Source organism: Rutilus rutilus (genome assembly GCF_951802725.1).
Source record: "Rutilus rutilus genome assembly, chromosome: 10".
In the NCBI taxonomy this organism is placed as follows: domain Eukaryota; kingdom Metazoa; phylum Chordata; class Actinopteri; order Cypriniformes; family Leuciscidae; genus Rutilus; species Rutilus rutilus.
The window spans coordinates 27,182,925-27,203,274 of record NC_140215.1 but is presented as its reverse complement, the minus strand read 5'-3'; the positions used below and the strand labels follow the sequence as shown (position 1 = coordinate 27,203,274).

At 36.8% G+C, this 20,350-nt stretch overlaps 2 protein-coding genes across 4 annotated transcripts in view; one reads left to right on the top strand and one right to left on the bottom strand.

Moving 5' to 3' along the window:
- ankrd10b (ankyrin repeat domain 10b) overlaps positions 1-11,465 on the bottom strand; it is a 30,008-nt gene extending 18,543 nt beyond the window's left edge. For both annotated transcript variants that reach the window (XM_084421051.1, XM_084421052.1), the window contains exons 1-3: positions 11,050-11,465; positions 8,375-8,527; positions 5,136-5,227 (exon numbers count right to left, since the gene is read on the bottom strand). In XM_084421051.1, coding sequence (XP_084277177.1) covers positions 5,136-5,227; positions 8,375-8,527; positions 11,050-11,241 — 437 coding nt within the window. In that variant the 5' untranslated portion in view covers positions 11,242-11,465. The remainder of the gene's footprint in view (positions 1-5,135; positions 5,228-8,374; positions 8,528-11,049) is intronic.
- Positions 11,466-11,817: 352 nt separating this feature from the next.
- Positions 11,818-19,545, top strand: LOC311298226 (calcium-responsive transcription factor-like). Of its 2 annotated transcripts, XM_084420983.1 has the most exons (12): positions 11,818-11,964; positions 12,215-12,263; positions 12,373-12,505; positions 12,601-12,751; positions 12,846-12,955; positions 13,417-14,342; positions 15,258-16,254; positions 16,349-16,411; positions 16,712-16,849; positions 17,354-17,502; positions 18,511-18,628; positions 18,744-19,545. In XM_084420983.1, the coding sequence occupies exons 2-7, from the start codon at positions 12,236-12,238 to the stop codon at positions 15,290-15,292; spliced, it is 1,383 nt and encodes a 460-aa protein (XP_084277109.1). In that variant the 5' UTR covers positions 11,818-11,964; positions 12,215-12,235; the 3' UTR covers positions 15,293-16,254; positions 16,349-16,411; positions 16,712-16,849; positions 17,354-17,502; positions 18,511-18,628; positions 18,744-19,545. The 2 variants fall into 2 exon arrangements, with proteins under 2 accessions (XP_084277109.1, XP_084277108.1); XM_084420982.1 differs by lacking the exons at positions 15,258-16,254; positions 16,349-16,411; positions 16,712-16,849; ... (1 more) ...; positions 18,511-18,628; positions 18,744-19,545 and adding an exon at positions 14,915-15,225 and having other exon boundaries at positions 11,840-11,964.
- Positions 19,546-20,350: the final 805 nt, after the last annotated feature.

Below are 20,350 nucleotides of genomic sequence, written 5' to 3'. Positions count from 1 at the left end.
ATATGGGGTGCTGTGTGTACAATAATGAGGAAAAAAAAAGAACTTAAATGATTTGAGCAAATGGCTGCAATATAACAAAGAGTGAAAAATTTAAGGGGGTCTGAATACTTTCCGTACCCACTGTAAATGGTAATCAAACTATACTATAATATACTTTCAGCTTTTCAAGTTGTATATATTAAATGCACAACGTGAAGGCAAAGAACTGCCCGACACAAAGTGGAGTTTCAGATCATTTCATGCACAGCTAGCCGAGGATTATCCTGCTTATACCATGGCCTTTTGCCAGCATTGACAACTCGTAATTAATGTTTTCAGTGCAATATTTTATTGGAAGGATAAAAATGACATTATTTTCGTCAGTTATAGCTCGTCAGATCTAGCATTGACCACTTTGAATCAGACAAAAAGATAAAGTAGTGCAGTAACATTACATTTATTTGAATGGATGAATTATAGCACTTATTTGAATTCATTATCTAGAGAGAAAGAGAGAGATGAGAGATGTGTGTGTGAATTACCTGCATCTGTGCAGCGTCTCTCTCTCTCTATTAACGGCAAAGCTGTGAGTTTAATTACTTCAAAACCGATGGTACCCCCATTGCTGAGAAATATAATGTAGCCATTCAGTAATGAAGCTATTTTATTAATAAAAGTCGCGGGGCAGCGTTCATCAGTTTCTGTGCTCCTGAACGTTTCTGTGTGCAGAGCGATCTGTATGTGTGTGCGCGCTTTATTAAAAAACAGAACATTAATAAACTGACTTGGAACTACCTGTACATTAAAAGGTTTTATTGCACACATTCCAGCCAATCAGAATCGAGTATTCAGACAGACCATGGTATAAACATGAATTAACAATAGTACATTTACAAATTATCCTAAACATAGATTAATAAATTAATTATTTTAGTTCATGATACAAAATGCAGCTGTTAACAAATTAAAGGTAATAGTAAAGTGTCACCAATTTTAATTAAATGGCATAGACTATTGTTATAAATTATATTAATGTATGTTAACACTTTGCTGACCACAACCATATGGCATTCAAAAGAGGAGCACAACATCTGCAGGTCAAATTAGCTGTTGTAGTGCTTTCAGCAGACTTGTGTTCTTTAGACCAAACGCCTGCAAGAAACACTAAGATGACCGCTGTTCCACAAAACACATCATACTTTGTTTTACAAAATAGGACTTTGTTGAGTCAACTAATGTTAGTTTGAACAAAGAAAACACATATTACGAACCAATCAAGCACAATAGATTTTAGACTATTTTGCAATTTCATGATCTGGTAGTGTAAAATGACAATGAATAGATTTTAAATTTCAAGCATTCAACAAATTGAGCCAAACTGTATTAAAAATTTTCAGTCAGTAATAGAAAGGTTGTTTTTATGTATAGATGTGCCTCTGTGGAAGAACAGATCATTTCCAGTTATTCATTATGTCCACTATCATCATTAAAGTATGCCTTACATTCCCAAGTGGCATTTTTCATTGTCAAGAGAGATGAAATGGCGAGAGTCTGTTAAGATTCAACCGTTGCATTTCTCCAGAATGAGCAACAAGGACACTCCTGCACCACTGAATGAGTGCGATGCAGTTTATTCAAGTGACAATTCTTAATATCCAGGAGGTTATACTTCCAAAACCAAATCTTAGTACGACTACGAGAGCCTTGTTGCAAAACTCTGGAGATCTGTAGACAAACAATCAAGATCATGAATGAGCTTCCATCAGAATCCCTCTGCAAAGTCAACTGCACGTTTTATAATAAATGCTGTATGAGCAGGGCAAACTAAAGCCATATACTAACATGAATCTAAATGCTGAACAAGGTGTTGGTTAAGAGAATGTGAAGTAGATCTACACATGTCTATGGCATATGACTGTCAGTGGTGTCCAATACTGCTCCTTGAGTTTAGCCCCAACCCTAATAAAACACACCAGAACCAGCTTATCAAGGATATCAGGATAACTAGAAACTTTCAAACAGGTGTGTTGCAGAAGGTTGGAAATAAACTCTTCAGGATTGGACGATGAACACTATCGGCATAGATTTGTAACTACCATTTCTTTCGTTTTTCAGTTTAAAAAAAGTTATTTTCACACGTGTTCTCTCACATTATTTTGGTACAATTTCTAATTCATTTTCTTTTAAAATAGAATACAGTGTTTTCTCTAAAAGGGGATAGTTCACCCAAAAATAAATTCTGTCATCATTTACTCACCTCAAATTGTTCCAAACCAGTATGAGTTTCTTTCTTCTGTTGAACACAAGAGAAGATATTTTGAAGAATGTCGGTAACCAAACAGTTGATGGGCCACATTGACTTCCATAGTATATATATATTTTTTTCTATACTACTCCAACCGTTTGGTTACCAACATTATTAAAAATATCTTCTTTTGTGTTCAGCAGAACAGGTTTGGAATAACATAAGGGTGAGTAAATTATGGCAATTTTCATTTTTGGGTAAATAATAAATAAATATTTTATTATTTTAAATAACGATAAAGATATAGTTCAAAAAGTGTCTTAAAAATAATAGTCCGCACTACAACGATATGAATGAATGAACGAATGAACGAATAGTTCTAATCGCTTTCAGAACAATTTTCCAGCTGATGAATGATCCAAACATTGACAGCCAATCAGAATTCATCCTGTTTTAAAGAGATCGAGCATTTTAAGAAGCAGACAACAAAACTGCAGCGCGTGCTTCTAGTAAACCGGACGTTATCGTACGTTGGTGTGGACGTTAATATAGTTATCGTTATAGGTGTGAACGGGCCTTTAGAATTCTAGGAAAAACTAAGAAAATATCAAATGCAATAAAATGCATTTATTAGCCAAATAATGACACTGCAGAGACATTGTGAATGGAGCTCAATTCATCCTTGATACTATAGGGGCTCTCACACTTCATTTCAACATCTCCCAACAAGGAAAAAAAAAAAATCCTTCTCAACAAAGGACAATTTAAAATAGCAACAGTTGTTCGCTTTTGAGCTATGAGGAAATGTGCAACCGTTTGCAACCTTGTAATGACAACACATTTCAAATCAAAAAGTGAAGGAAACAAAAAGGATATTACTGTACCTCCGCACTTCACAGGGGATTATAGAAGACATGATAGAGATCATCAAATTACTAAATTCAGAATACATTTCACATTTAGGCAAAATCAAGCCGATAACACCAAATCTGGTCAAATATTTCAGAAGAGCTCCATCAAAATACATTTCAAAATGGATTGAGTGTATTTAGGTCACTTTTCAAAATCACATTTTCAGCTTTAATGACAAAAAGAACACACATATTCAACATTGAATCTTGATATAGAGTCTAGACCAGGGGTGTCCAATCCTGTTCCTGGAGGTCCACCTGCAGAGTTCAGTTCCAACCACCCGTCTTGCTCCTGAAGATCTTAATTAGCTGCTTCAGTTGTGATTGATCAGGGTTGGAGCTGAACTTTGCAGGAAGATCTCCAGGAACAGGATTGGGCAACCCTGGTCTAGCACAATGGACAAAAGCTGTACTATACAGTGTATAGTGACACATAACAGTAGGGTTCAATTTGTCATGAACTAACAAGAACAGCATGTATTAATCTTGGATAAATTTTAATACATTTTTGTATTACCCATAATGTATTATGAACAAACATCAATAAACAAAAATATACTTATAAATTAAATGCTGTAAAAATTGTTAGTTCATGGTATCTAATTCATTAAATGGTTAGTTCACCCAAAACTTTGTCAATTCTGTGAATAATCACTCATTCTCATGTCGTTCCAAACCCGTAAGACTTTCATTCATTTTCAGAACACAAATGAAGATCTTTTTAATAAAATCTGAGAGGTTTCTATTCCTCCATTGACAGCCTAAGCAACTACTAATTAAAGTAATCCATGTGACTCCAGTGGTTTAACCTCAATTTTACGAAGCGATGCGAGTGCTTTGTTTGCGCAAAAAGACAACTTACCAACACGCATTCACAAGAGCACCACGACACATTCATGTTGTGTTGACACGAGAGCAGACGTTGTTGCGCTGAACGTGAATGTAATAGTTTGTAAATAAAGTGGCAAATTATGTTTTTTTGCGCAAACAAAGCACTTACATCGCTTCATAAAATGTAGGTTAAATCACTGGAGTCACATGGATTACTTTAATGATGTCTTTACTACATTGCTGGGGCTTGTAAGTGGTAGTTGCATAGGGTGTCAATGGACAGAGAGCTCTCAATTTCATAAAAAATATTTTTATTTGTGTTCCGAAGATGAACGAAAGTCTTACGCGTTTGGAACGACATGAGGGTGAGTGATTAATGACAGGATTTTCATTTTTGGGTGAACTATCCCTTTAAAGGTTTACATATTGTGTTACTCTGTCAACACATTAACTTCAATGAAAAAGATCTAATAAACACTCGTCATCAAAAAACCAATATACCGACATGTATTGTCCAAGAATGTACCATTTTTCATGAACTTAAAATTAATTTCCTTCACATATTAAAAAGCTTTCAAATCATTATAAAATCTAAAATAATCAGCAGAAAAATCTGACTAACAGATCTGACTGGATTACAATGTTGTTAATATACGCATATTTATTCAATATTTCTGTCTTTTAATTTTGGTTGCAAGTCATGCAATGCCGCATGACATTTTTAGGTATAAATTGTAACAGCCTCACTTCCATGGCGTAAATCTTTAACAGTTAACAGCATAATAAAGAGAATATAAACATAGTTCAAATTCTTTTATTTATAACTCATGCATGCAAGTTTTAAAATCAAGTGAAAATGTGAGATTGAAAACCATTAAGTTTTCTACCACTCAGGACAATGGGGCTCATTTGCCTTTACAGAAAAGGGTTAAGAAAATCTTAATTCAAGATGGTCTCACTATAATTCACTAGTGTCTTGAGCCAATGTTGTCATGCAGCAGAAGAAATGACATGTAGAGCCTTACATTTAAGAGGATCCACATTTCAGTTTTGATGGAGCCCTTCTTAAATGAGGCACCAGTGGGGCATTTGAATGGATGCAAGGGACAGAGAGAGAGAGAGAGAGAGAGATACACAGTTACTCTGCGCAGCAGTTAGAGATGACTTACTCTGCCTTGGCTCCCTGGACCAGGAGGGTGGTAATGCAGTCAATGCTACCTGCACGGGCCGCTTTGTGGAGGGGGGTTTCACCAACATAGTCCTACAAAACAGAGAGAGAGAGAGAGAGACACAGAGAGAGAGAGAGAGACACAGAGAGAGAGAGAGAGAGAGAGAGAGAGAGAGAGAGAGAGAGAGAGAGAGAGAGAGAGAGAGACACAGAGAGAGAGAGAGAGAGAATCTAAAGCACCAGCTGGGATCATTTGTCACACAAATAATTTTTAATTGTTTTGCAACTGCAATATCTGGTATGTCTGACAACCAAAACAGCAAAAATAACCAGTAATATCAAAACTTACATTATGTGTATCAGCAGAAACTCAATCTTTCAGTCCATATCAAAATGCTATGAAATCAGCCTTTTGTATTTGCTTAAAATGTGGGACAATGTGTTTGAAATTTAAAGCGAACCATGATTGTGGTTCTCAAAATAATCTAGATTAAATCAACTCAACTAATTGCAATCATGTAATAATCGTCACAGGCTGAGCTGATCTATTAGATAAAGCAAATATCTGCAATGTGTTATTTTAGCATTATTTATTATCACCGTTATAGTGTTTATTAATAAAAGGAGCAAATTCACTTTAATTTTACTTAGTTTTAGCAATTTTGTCATGTGATTTTTTTATTTTTTATTTAGCTTTTCAGGTTTAGTAATTTTAGTACTTCAACTCTACTTCAAATTGTCTTCCTCTTAGCTAGTTGCTAAAGCAACATTTACAATTTTTGGCTATGGTTTTTATTTAATTGTTTTAATTTTTAATCTAATATTTGTATGTAATTTTCCTTCAGCTTTATGTCAATTTTGGTTACACTTTATTGTAAGGTGATGTAGATACATTGTACTTAATGAAGTACTGCGTATTAATTAACAACATGTACTTACATGTTAAGGTTAGGTTAAGGGTTAGTTACTTGTAATCATGCATAATTACTGTTATTACTATAGTAAGTACATGTAGTAACATGTAGCTATGTCACCTTAAAATAAAATGTAACCCAATGTGTGTAGACTACCCAGAGTGCTGGATATGGCAGCATTCACCATCTTGCTGGAAGTGAAAGTGCAATCTCTCCGTCACAACCCAGCATCATCATTTATTTAGAAGCTGGTGGATCATCCTGGCAGAGCAGCAAAGGCGCTCCCAGCAGGAGCAATACACTTTCCACTTTGACCGAAAGCTACAGTAAACACTTAAATGAGCGGCTGAGCTTCACCCAGCCCTTTCACTGGAAAAGAATGTGTGCAAAATTCATTGAAGTATCAAACCGTGTGAGAGATCAGTCGATGGGAAGGGTCATGCCCTTAAATGAATAATGCTGAACTGTCTGAGCCACCGGGGATGTGAAACTAGCCTATATTTGGAGAACACGTCACTGGTTATGTAACAATGGCCTAGTAATCTCATTTCTCTGCTGTAACACACCAATGAATGATAGGGGTGGAGAATACATAAACAATCGGAAATGTGCTCATATGCCGATGGGGATTTACCACATTCTGCACATATGGAAAACATAATAGTGATGCAGTGCGTGAGCACAGTCGTGAAGGGCCCAGGGCCTCAAAAAACTGAGTAAACCTAGGCTGATTGGGTCTGGGGTTATTATCAAAAATAAGCACAAGTATAAGCCATATTTCATAAACACCTCTACTTTCAAATTAGCAAACTGTAGGGATTGACGGTATGACTACAATCTTAAATCAAGATGGAACTTGATATCTTGACAACAGTGACAATGTTGCAGGTTTTACAGGATGGCATATTGGTACCTTTATATTTAATAACTCATAACCAAATAATTTCATTAAGTGATATAATGTTTAGGCCCCCATATAAGTAAAGCAAAATCGAAGAACGAACTTGACAATTTCAAACAAAATCAGGCCAAAATGAAGTTCGTTTGGAGTTTGAACAAGCTTGCCAAAGCGAACTATCCGTAAAAGGTCGAGGTCAGGTCAGACGTCCGCCAGTAAAAAACACAAACATACTGTAGAGCCACTTTATAGTAGAAATTGAAAAGTTGTGATTCTAATTAAAAGTTATTAAAAGTACAGTTTTTTTTCATGTTTAATATTGTAAAGCTGCTTACTTTTAAACAAAGTATTAAGTGGTGTATAAATAAATACGATCAAATGCCTTTTTAACTGCTGTTTTCTCACAGCTGTCATTTAAGTTGCGCGTTTATTTTGTTATTGAGATGACAGCGTACAGGACATATTTTCATATTTATCTAAATGCGCTCTCAGCAGTGTGGGTGGCTCCGGGTGTTCGCTAACAGTAGTATACCTTGCTCAGGCATTTCAAACTTAAAGGTATAGCGGAGGATTTTCTTTTTCCGGGTGGATCACCAAGACTATTGGTCCTCCTAAGTGTCAATCATTCTGGTGATGTTTACGTAAGGCCGTCGTACGTGCTCGTGCACACGATTCACACGATGGCGTGCGCTCAAAACACAGGTTGGGCTTCCCACTGATGCCTCAGTCGCGAAGTTTCTACTTGACAGGTATGGCATGCTATTTGGAGAAATCCATTTAAAATCACTGCTAGTAAAAGTTAATGTAAGCTATGATTAGCTCGTGCATGCTCTCTCGTGCACACGTTTAATAGGCGTTCCCTCTCAGGAGCAGGTAGAGTGTTGCGCATGTGCATTTTTTCAAAAAGTGGAGAGGGCGGTTCTTTTCTAAAATTCGGGAAAATCCTCCGCTATACCTTTAAAAAGTGAAAAATTAAAGAGAACTTCGTCGTGAGTATATCCGGGCCTTTAATATACCAATCTACCAAACTTACGAACAACCAAAATCTGCTTTTTTACCTTAAATGTACTGTTAACCACCATGATAATAATGATAAAACATGGTCAAAACTCTTATATAGACACAGATCAAACTCATATATAGACACAGGGTCATACACAAAAACACAACACAACACACAAAACTAAAATAATGCAATAAACATTAAACACCCTAATGTACATTACTGATAACAAAAATGAGAAGAAACCAAATGTATAAAATAACATCATTCCAGTTTTTCACAGAACACTATATGACAGTTCATAGTTTTTACTATGACACTACAAACTAATTTTAATGTATTTTATTGTAAAAGTACAATTCAATGTTAGGCCATAAATTTTTTTTGCATCTCATATATCACCTCATAAGACAGTGATGTCTTACCTGTCTGTTTATATCAGCTCCAGCTTGCAGCAGCCAGAGCAAGCACTGAGGATGACCCCCGAAGGCAGCAATGTGAGCAGGCGTCTGGGCAAACCGAGAGGTCACAGAGTTCACACCACATCCCACCTGCACCAGACGCATTACACACTCCAGCTGGGTTATGGGAGAGGACAAAGGAAAAGTGCATTTAAATAGTGCTCAACTGATATGGGCTTTTCAATAGCTGATGGTAATCGATACCGATAGAGCAGGATTGCAGATGTAATGCCGAAACTGAAAATACAATACATAAATGCATATTTAAAATACAATTTAATGACAACAAATGAGATGTAGACAAACTGTTTTTTTTGTAAATGGACCCTTCACATTTCCGAGGTTCTCAGTAGTGGAAGTCGTCATAGCTGGGTAAACTTGTATAGTGGTGACTGGAAACTACAACAAATATAATTTTTACGTTCCCATTTGCTCAAATAGCAAAAGAAAAAATCCACAATGGCATTTGAGAGATTGTCTAGAGATTGATTACATTGGTCAGAAGAGAAAAAGATGTCAAATTTGCCGTCACTCCCTTAGCCGTTGCATAGGCCGCATAAAATCTAAACAATCATCGTTTTGACCAGTAGAATTAGGAAAGACAGCAGTCCGTCACTGCATTCACTACTACAGGTAAGAAGATAGCTGAGAAGATAACTTATCTGATAAGAAAGTTTGTTTAGCACACCGTTACTTGTGTCCCTGCAACATCTGTGTTGGTTTCTCTGCACCCTCTCTGGCCTTCTGAGGAGCCAACTTTCACCCGAGCATGTGGATATTCTAGTTTTTCTCAACATGAACATGTGAAACAATATAAAAACACAACCATATGCCAGTCTGTGAAATGGGTCCATTATTCTCCAGTAGGGTTCACAACACCTCTGTTAAACATCTAAATCAGACATAATAATTGGTCTTGCTTTAACGCACATGGCTAAGAAAACAATTGCATTTGACAAAGGAGCCATTTAGTACATTTTATAAATGGTTACTGTTGTGTTTTCAACATTCCCTGATCCTCGTTCCTGCAAGATCTCAAATTTCACCCTGACTCTTCCTGTTATTCATCTAATCAACAGTGCATTGCCTTAAAAACGATTCTACTCTAGACACTCCCATGCTTAGAAGACATTACACCCATCCAGATGAAGCCAACAACACAGAGAAAGTGGGAGTGACACCAGAACAGAGAGGTTTACAGCTTCCTCATTCTCTCTTTTATAAGTCATACATCAGATTTGGCATCACTTTAATTCAACTGGAATCTAGTCTGATATAAAACCCTTTTGATCAAGCTCATACACACGGACACTGCCTTGAAAGGTTGCGGTGCAAGTTCATGCATGCATCCTGTGGAACTTTAAACTGTGCAGAAAACGTTTGCCCTTTTCAGTAACACATTACTAAAAATAAACCGATGGGTTGGTGTTTATATCAACCTGCTGTCTCTCATACTTCATCTGGTTGTGTAACTCTGAGACATCTGAGAACACAACACATTAAGCATCAGTTACATTAATAATGTAGCTCTTGAGAAAGTGAGGGGAACCTGAAGTTCAGCATCATTACCTGAGGAAAGACTACACCCACAGGGATCAATCTAAAAATACACTTCTATGAAGACTGAAATGTTTGACCACGTGAATCAAAAACACTTATTCATAAGGGTTAATTGACCCAAAAAATGAAAATTCTGTCATAATTTACCTCAAGTTGTTCCAAACCTGTATGAGTTTCTTCTGTCGAAGACAAAACAAGATATTTTGAAGGATGTTGTTAACCAGACAGTTGACAGTAGCCATTGACTTCCATTGTATTTGTTTTCCTACTATGAATGTAAATGGGTACCGTCCACTGTCTGGTTCACAACATTATTTAAAACATCTTCTTTTGTGTTCAATAGAAGAAACTCATGCAGGTTTGGAACAACTTGGGTGAGTAATTTGTGGGGTTAACTATCCCTTTAAAGCAGTGGAACCGTATTACTTTCATCGTGTCCAAACGATTATTCACAGGCCGGTTATTCATATGGCAACGTAAATAAAAGTGTTATTTATTTGTCATAAGTTATATAGTGTAAAATGAATGAATAAATCAATGCAACATTTTTGTTCGTGTGATATTTTATTTTATATGGAATGCGATAGTGTTACTGCTACTGTCAGTAAAAACTGTATATTAGCTGCATTTCTGGTGCGTTATATCTGCTCTTTTGAATGTCATCATCAGTAACAACTGCATTTCTTTTCTACGTCTTCGAAATTCGGTTACGGTTTTAACGGCAGCGTTAAAAAAAACATTCGTCTTCGTATCGTTCTTGCTCTTTTATATTCACTAATGGTTTATAATCACTAGACAAGACTGTACAAATCACGACACATTCGTAAAATGGAAAACCAAATGAAAAGGAAAAAATCAAGCCAAACTGAAACTGCCTGAGGTTCACGGCACGCACTGAATGAATGCGCCTTTTCAAATAGATCGTCAGCGCGCGTCAGATCCATGACATTTGCATGGATTAATGTCTGATGCGGTTTGAGAAGCATCGCGAATAACTTAACATCTTTAAGGGAAGTAACAAACACATTTGTGCACATTGTGGCTGGGTGATAATTTAACTGTGCATGATGATGATGTACCTTGCCGAAGTGCGCAGCCCAGTGTAGAGGCGTCCACCCGTAGAAAGAGTCCTCCACCGAGAGCTGGTCTGCGCTGCACTGGAGGAGCGAGCACAGCGCGCCCACATCTCCATCTCTGCACGCCCGGTGAAGAGGGAAGCGAATATTCAGCACCTCCTCGCTAGAAAACCCAGACTCCAGTCCCACCGACATTACTGAACACTCGCTTTTACAAATGCGTGCAAACAGGAATTGTCTCAAAAATGGTGGACTGTACACGATGTCTGCTCTTATTAAGTGCACCGCCCAAACAAAGAGCTTACAAGGGGGAGGCGACGCGAGACTAGACGCACAGCGTGCTCACATACACACATCACACACTGCGCGCTCGCTGAAGGAACGAAACTTCACATTGGGAATCTGTCAAAACCTAAAACGGATCATTTAAGATTCAGGACTGGAGCTATGCCCACTACAATATGACCGTACACCAAAGCCCGAAACGGATCACTTGAGACTCCGTACCGAGGCTGCGCGCATGCCCACTACAATATACCTAACACAAACCAGAAACGGAATCTTTCAGACCCGGACTGAGCCTGCGCGTGCCCACTAAACGACCCTCAAAACCAGAAACGGATCCCTTGAGACTTCGAACTGACACTGCGCATGCTCACTACAAAATAAACGTACCACAAAACCAGAAAAGGAGACCTCGAGGATCCGGATGGAGTCACGCATGCGGGCTCAGACTAAATACTTGGGGTTTCGAGTCTGACGACAACACGAGGGCGTGGTTTGTTCGCAAGGTCATGGAGCATGCGCAGTCTACTTTGTTTGCTCCTTCCTTTTACTGTCTATGTTTGCTCCGGGAATACCGCGAAATTTAATTTAACTGCCAATGACGGAATGACTTTACTACTTTAATGCTTAACGGTTTGTTTAAATATTCTCTTTTATAATAATTAATAGAATAATTGTAGACTGAAACGTTATTACATATTGACAATTTGGAATAATGTTTTTATACTATGATAGGTGTCTCTTTCAAGATGCTTGTCTCGTATATTATTGTTAATATAGTCTTTATAGTAGAATTATTGAAGACTCAATTAAAGAGCACATATAATGTAACGTTAGGCTATGCTATGGTAAGAATCTGTTATCACATTGTTACGTTTTTTAGGCCTTCTGTTTTGTGTGCATTATGGCAGACCAGACCATAATTACTCCAGGTAAGAATTACCATAGAATATGCTATTTCAAGTTCAAAAGTTTCTTCAAATGCACCATGTTCTCCCTAGTCCTTATTTACAGATTACCTTACTCAATTTTTTGCCACAGAATGGCTCCCTGATTGTTTTAATGTACTGAACATTTCAAAAACCCATGTGTCTGGCTTCATCACCAACAAAGCTGACCTCAACACTGTGCTAGAATGCCACAAGAGAGAGACTTTGACGTCTTTCATCGCTTGGTAAGGATGAGAATAAGAGATGTTTTGGTTGCTTTTAGAGAACTGAAGATTATTATTACAATTTCTTGTCTTTAAGTGCTTGCTTTTATTTGTAGGTCTGATGATAAAAGAAAGAAAGAAAAGGGGCCGCATCGTCTGGTTTGGCAGGTGGAAGATTTTTCTGAGGATGTACCTCTTGCTGTCACAAACAGAGTAATTCATTGCTGTCAGTATGGAAATCCACGAAAGAATTGCAAAACTCAGGAGGTAAGATTCAGGGGATTTCTTTTTTCATTTAGGGTAACTAATGCACAATTTTCAAAAGCATACTTTTCTGTTAACACTTTTGCATATATTTCAGCTCTTTTCAGAGGATGAGCATATATATTCTGGCAAAAGGAAGAGAATGTACATTCAAACAACCAAAAAAGTTGGCTGCACAGCCAAACTTTTTATTAGGTATATTAGAAGGTAAGCTACATTGCTTCTGTACAATAGTGTTGCGAAACTTATATTTCAATAGCCAAATTGCATTTGTCTAGAAATATTTTGAAACACAAAATACATATTCTGTATTAAGTTAACACCATTTTTTTTAACCTACTGATGGTTTTAATGTATAACCTGAAAATAAATGCATTGAATTCAAATTTATTTTGGGATGCCAACAAATATACAAACAAAGGTTAGTCAACAGGAAGAGGCTAAGTTGACTAATGACTTAAATGAATAACTACTAGTTGACTAGAAATATCTTTTGTCGGGGCAGCCCTACAATATATTTATGTAGCATTTTTTTGAATAAATATCATTTCCAAGTGGGTTTACAGAGAATATTCTCTTATAAAATACATCAAACCATTAGGATTTTTTGTTCGTTTAGCAACTCTTTCAATCAATTATATTCTTACAAAGCATTTTTTTTCCCCTAGATTCAACAAATTCAGCATTGAGAAAGGAGCTTCAAAAGTGAGAAAACAAGTCGTCATGGACACTCTGAAAGCAGCTCTACAGAAAAATGAAGCAGAGTCATCTGAAATAATTCACATCATCTTACCATTTGAGACAGCTCACCAACACCACAAGATTTCGGCAGAAAGTGGATACACAAGAAATATCCACCCTCTTGTGAAGAAAAAAATTCAAGAGTATGTGTCATTGGGAATTACATCTGTGCCTTTCCTTAAAAAAGTGCTTCGGCAGTTTGTGAACACTGAACTCTCAGTTTCGGATTGTGTCCTCCCAAAGTCACATGATCAGTGCTACTTTCCAACTAGCCATACCATTCAAAACCATGTGCATTTGGCTTTAGTAGCGGGAAGGTACTCTGGTCTTGATCAGCTTAATTTGGAAATAAAGCTGAATAAATGGAAAGAAGATGATCCTGCTGCACATTTTTACTTCAGAAAATGCTCAGAGGCCCAAATCACAGATGATAAATCCCAAGATGGTGATGGTGTGAATAGTGAAGAAAAGGAGTCCACCATGCAGAACACATTTTTGTTTGTACATCAGTCCCAAGAACAGCAGAGACTTCTTAAACGGTATGGAGACATGGTTCTCCTGGATGCCACATACAGAACAACAAAATATGCCTTGCCACTTTTTTTAGTTGTTGTCAGGACAAATGTTGGCTACAAACCTGTTGCAGAGTTCATTTGTGAAAATGAGTCCACCATGGCGATCTCTGAGGCCTTGTCTTTAATTAAAAAATGGAATGATGCCTGGAATCCAAATTATTTCATGACTGATTATTGTGAACAAGAATACCAGGCACTTCAATTGGTCTTCCCAAATACTCACAAATACCTGTGTTCTTTCCATCGAGAGCAAGCCTGGATTCGCTGGACAAGGGAAAGTAAGTATTCTTCTCTCTCTCTCAAAATGTATGTGGTGATGGACCAGGAATGTCTAGCAGTTGTCTTATTAAACCTTTTTTCTCTACGATCAAATCAGTATCATAACTCAGTTTTTTTTTTTTTCATTTAACTCAGACAATTTAATATGAGTAATAATTTTGTTTTCCGTGCGGCTAAGTGCAGATTTCACTGTTTGGGCACTGCAATAATACAGAAATCAAATCTCAGCTCATTTCAAATGTGTCTACATTAAGAATTATATGTAATTGCCCCACACAAAATTAGTATTTTAATTAACATTGCAGTAATTGATATTAAACAAAATATTAAGGGAAATGATAAACAATTATATTTGTCATAATCGTTAAGTTTTTTCCCTATAACTTCAGCTGCTATATGTTGAGGAACTTCGCCTACAAATAAATGTTTATTATTAGAGAAATAATATGAAAAAAAAGTAATGTTAGTTTATTGAACTTGGCAAAGCTAGAAATTACATGTGTGTTAAATAGTAATAGTTGTAACATTTTGAAGAAATTACTAATTAGGCATTGTAATGCACCTGTTGCAGGCAAGAACCATCTATCTGATCAAGATCGCAGTGAACTTCTTGGCCTCCTTCGTAGTGTAGCTTCTGCACATGATAGAGAAACATGTGAGGCAGCAATAAGTAAGCTCAGGGACAGTGTCTTGTATAAGAGTAATACAGAAGTTCAGAACTATGTTGAGAAAAGATGGCTCAATATTAAAGAGGTAGGGGTTACAACAGTGCCACCTTGAGAATATTTTTGTTTGATGTTTTGTTTCATTGTTTATAATTAATTGTAATGCATTTATGTACATTGACAGTAAAGGGAGATCAGAAAGTTTTTTTTCTTTTACTTCGTGTTAAATTACTTTTTTCTTATTTTCAGAGGTGGTGCAGAGGATTTTCTCCACATGGATTTAATGTGTCTGTAACCACAAACAATGGCACTGAAGCAATGAACAACTCATTGAAGAGCTTTTACCTGAAGATTTCGGGTACTAAAACAGTATCATCTTTGGTTGAAATAATAGTTACCGAGTTCATCCCTGAACAGCTCCTCTCATACGCTAAACTTAATTACATGTACAGCAGTGAACACAAGGTCTACAGTGCTAATGTTCCTGAGTTCCTCTGGGACCGTCCAAGAACCTTTGTGCAACATTGCCTGAAAAACCTAGAGGCAGCTTGTTGTTATACCTCCCAACAAGTTCAAGAGCAGAGTAAGGGGCTTTATAAAGTCCAGAGTGAGCAATCATGTGAATGGTACTCTGTGGATCTCGGAGACAAAGACCGCTTTCCGTCATGTGAATGCAGATCTTTTAAGTCCACTTTTTTACCCTGCAAGCATTTTTTTGCTGTTTTCAAACACACTGACAACTCATGGTACTCGTTGTGTCCAGATTACATCAGCAGTCCATATGTCACTCTTGACTTGGATGTTGTGTCAAGTCATAAAAATTTGAAGGTGAAAGAAGTGATTGACAAGGACGATACTGTCTGCGCCAATAGCCTCGTGGGCACCACACCGACATGTAATGACGAGGACAATACTGAACATCCTGTTGCCATAGACTGTCATGACATTCAGTGTACGAAGACAGACACAGAGGCAAATGGAGTTTCCACTGCACAGTGTGCCCTGCGAGAGAAATTAAAAATTCTCCAGGATCTATCATACATATGTGTGGATCATGAGTTGTTGCTAAATGCAACTGCAGTCATTCATGAAATTACAGGAAAAATGAAATTCTTTGTCCCAAAAGAAGACTCACTACCTCTTCTAAGTAAGCAAGATGACAAGCTGAAACTGCGTGTACTTCCAACCCGGAAAAGAAAAGGAAAGGTGAAAGGCAAAAAAAGTAGAATTGAGAAAAGAAACAGTGGTAAGGTTACTATGGGAAGGACTGCTGTTTGCATCCATGTTAACATGCATCATTCAATGTAATCTTTTTTTTTTTTATGTTGTACGTGACACAGGGGACCAGTCTGGTTTTTTGAAGGAGAACTTGTTGACAGACTTTGATGTAATAGATTTGACAGGTGAGTAGTATGTTAAAGTTATTGCAATTTACATTTTGCAATTGCAATTTTGAAAGATAAAATATGGTATTATTTGACAGAGACTGAGACACTTCTGGCAGAGCTGAGCAAGCATGAGATTGAGGTAGACAGTGGAGTTAGATTGTCCGTCTGTGGACAGGTGTTAGAGAGCAGTGATTTTGAATCTCTGAAACATCCTCACTGGTTAAATGATAAGGTAGAATTAAGTATCATGATAGGTCAAAAGGAAAGAATAAGGTTGAAATCTTCAAAACTAAGTTTCTTTACTGTTTGTCACAGGTGATAAATGCATATTTGGACACGTTGACGCTCGAAAACAGCATCGAAGCCAACACTGGCTACCGCTGTTTCAATATTTCTACATACATGCCTGTGCTCTGGGAACGTGACAGATTTGATGCCTGGATGTTTGAAAAGGTGATTATGACTAGTGTAAATCTTACAATATATATATTTTGCTATGTTAAAGGGATAATTCACCCAAAAATGAAAATTGTAATTTACTCACCCATATGTTGTTCCAAACCTGTTTGCGTATCTTTCTTTTGTTGGACACAAAAGATGATATTTTTAATAATGTTGGTATCTACTGACTGTAGTCAGTGACTTTCTTTTTTTTTTTTTTTTTTTAGAATGAAAGTGAATTGCAAACATTTCGCAGTTTTTTTTTCTTGATGTCTGTAAGCAATAAGGTACATGAGGCTGTGCTGTATTGTGAACTCTTCGCGCCTAACAACGTCCTTCAGCCTTGACTTATTCACAATACAGCACTAGACTCGAGGACCTTATTGCTTTTATAAAATGGTTACATGGTGCCTGTTCTGAGATGGCTATGAATGGTGACCCAGCTTTTGATTGATGATTTCTGCCACACAATACAAATATTGGACTGGAACTAACCGTTTTAAAATTCGTTCCAAGATGGCGTTCTCCCGAATGAAGTGGATTTTCCTTCCAATCCATGTGTGGGGCAATCACTGGATACTTCTGGTAGCAGATGTTCCAAATATGGAAGTATCAGTACTGGACTCATTGTCAGGGAACAATGTCACATATGTTGATATGTGGAGGTAAGATAAAGGATTTTTACAAATTGAGTAATGTTACTGTACATGTTTTTTTAATCATAGTGTAGTGTCATACTGTACATATTTTCATTCCAACAGAACTAAGTTCTGCTTGCTTATCGGCCATCATATTGATCTTCATATTGGGCACATTTGTTGAGGTTCATGTGCGAGTGTTCCTGGCGCGCCCCGCGTATATCGTATCATCACAGTGCATCATGATGGAAAACAGAAGTGCAATATATACTTTTTTATTATTTTGGCGCTATTATGCACAGCAGAGTGAATGACACGTGGATCTATAGGTTGTGTGAAGGCAGCTTTCTGCTACTTGCAAACAGACTCTTTTATAGATATGGCTAATTGCAAGCCATTCAATTGCCACTCTGATTGCACACACTGTGAAAATCATCGCCAGTATCATGACCATGTGTTTTGACGTTGTCACTTAACTTCCAGTTACTTTACTTCCTGAACAAGTGTGCACCAAGTAGTTGCTTTCACATTCCCGTGAATCATGCCACAGTTCCATTGCTACCAAACTCAGACCACCTCCTACAGGTAGTCTCTGGTTCGATACCCTTTTTATGACTGATATCACATTACCAATTTTTCATTGAAAAAAACTTGAAATTTAAGTCCTTAAACTGGCTCAAACTGAGCGTCGAGTCTGAGGAGGGTTGTCCGACTCCGGTTCAAACTGAACACCGCTACTGAGAGTTTCTGATATTTTCAGTGCGTCCTCCTGACTGAGGAGTATGAACTCTTGAAGCCCCGCCCTCTTCTTGAAAGTTTTAAAGGGATAAACACAGAAACAGCAAGCTAATTTTTTTGCAAAAAAACTAATTTGTGCTAAAACTTCATTTACACACTCTGGGGATATCAGAGACTTATTTAACATCTCCTAAAAAGGGGCATAATAGGTCCCCTTTAAGTTGAACTAGACCACATTAGAAATACTCATCATTTTTACCTTGTAAATAATTGAATGTATTCCACTTATTTACTCAGGAAGTATATGGCTGTGAGGTACACAAAGACGAAAGAATTGGGAGGATTCTGGAGAAATGGTGGTCTCTGCTCTTCATCACAAAAAGATGGAAACAATTGTGGAGCCTTTGTACTACTGGTAAGGCATTACAAAGCTTCATAGCCAGAGCTTTTCTTTTTGTAAGAATTTTTTTTTAATACATAAAAATGACTCCTTTTATGTGACATTCAATATTTTTAATTTATCTGTCCAGAATGCTCTTGCCCTGACCAGAGGTATCAGTCCCAGCCAACTGACACAACGCCATGCAGTGGAAATGAGGAAGTTTGTGTGCCACAAACTCAAGCAAAATGCGTTATGCTAATATTTGTACTCTTCTTTCCCCGAGTGCTTTTCCTACCTTTTGCTGGTTTAAAAGGATGGCGTGTTCATTCATGCTTTCTCTCCGGAGCGGATTTGAACTCTCTGTAGTGAACTGAGCTCTTTGTAGCGCAATGAGTTTTCTGTAGTGAACTGAGCTCTTTGTAGCGCAATGTGTTTTCTGTAGTGAACTGAGCTCTTTGTAGCGGAATGAGTTTTCTGTAGTGAACTGAGCTCTTTGTAGCGGAATGAGTTTTCTGTAGTGAACTGAGCTCTTTGTAGCGGAATGAGTTTTCTGTAGTGAACTGAGCTCTTTGTAGCGGAATGAGTTTTCTGTAGTGATTCGAGTTCTTGTGTATGTCTCTGCCGAACAGAGTTGTGTGCTATGTGCTTTGTTCTTTGTATTGTGTTGTCTACCTTTTCATTTGCTCGGAGGTATATTATATATACCGGTAAATATAAATATTTTATAAATAACACTTTTCTTAAATATATGCATGTATGTTGTGTATTTATATATACAAAATAATTATACATAGTGCACACATTATTTTGGATGCACTTATTTATTGCCCAGCACAATTTTTTTGTAAATCGTATATTTTATTTATTTATTTATTTATTGTAAACATATTTTTCCCTTAAATATGTTGGTTCCCTTGCATATTGTAAATAAATCGTTTGTTTGCAATTCAGTTAAAAAATGTGTCCTTGCTTTGTACACCTAACCTGGTAATGACAGGTGTTTTTGTATGTTTTTATCTAAGCCAACAGATGTGATTGAGTCATTTCTATTTTAAACTGCTCTCTAGAAACTTTACTTTTGCATGAACAGTACTTTTAATGTAGCTAAATGGGAATACAATGTTAATATAGTTAAGATTTATTACTAATTTTATTACAATATCACTAAAATAGGTCTGACATCACACCAGTGAAATATAATTTCATCTCAAATTACACTGAAAAATGTAAGCTGTGTTGAAGTCAATGTCTACCAACATTCTTGTTAAACAGAAGAACAAGTTTAGAACAACTTGAAGGTGAGTAAATAAAATAAACCAATACTTTTATTCAGCAAAGATGCATTACAATTATCAAGTTACAGTAGAGACATTTATAATGTTACAAAAGATTCTATTTAAAATAAATTAAACTTTCTATTCATCAATCAATAAAAATAAATAAATCGTACACAAGTTTTCAAGATTGATAAGAAGTAGGCCTACTGTTTTTGAGCATCAAATTAGCATTAGAATGATTACAAATCTTACCGATCCCAAAACTTTTGAGAAACATAAAACGTATACAACGTGGGCCTTGACACCAAGCAACATTTAAAATGTAAAAATTACATTTTTTTACGTTTTTTTTACGTTTAACATTATGATATCATTCGTGCTTGAACTGAGTGAAAATGAAACTTAAGCAACGAGGGCTTCTGCGCGATTTTAAGTTTTAAGTTTGCGGTATTCCCGGAGCAAGTAGACTGCGCATGCT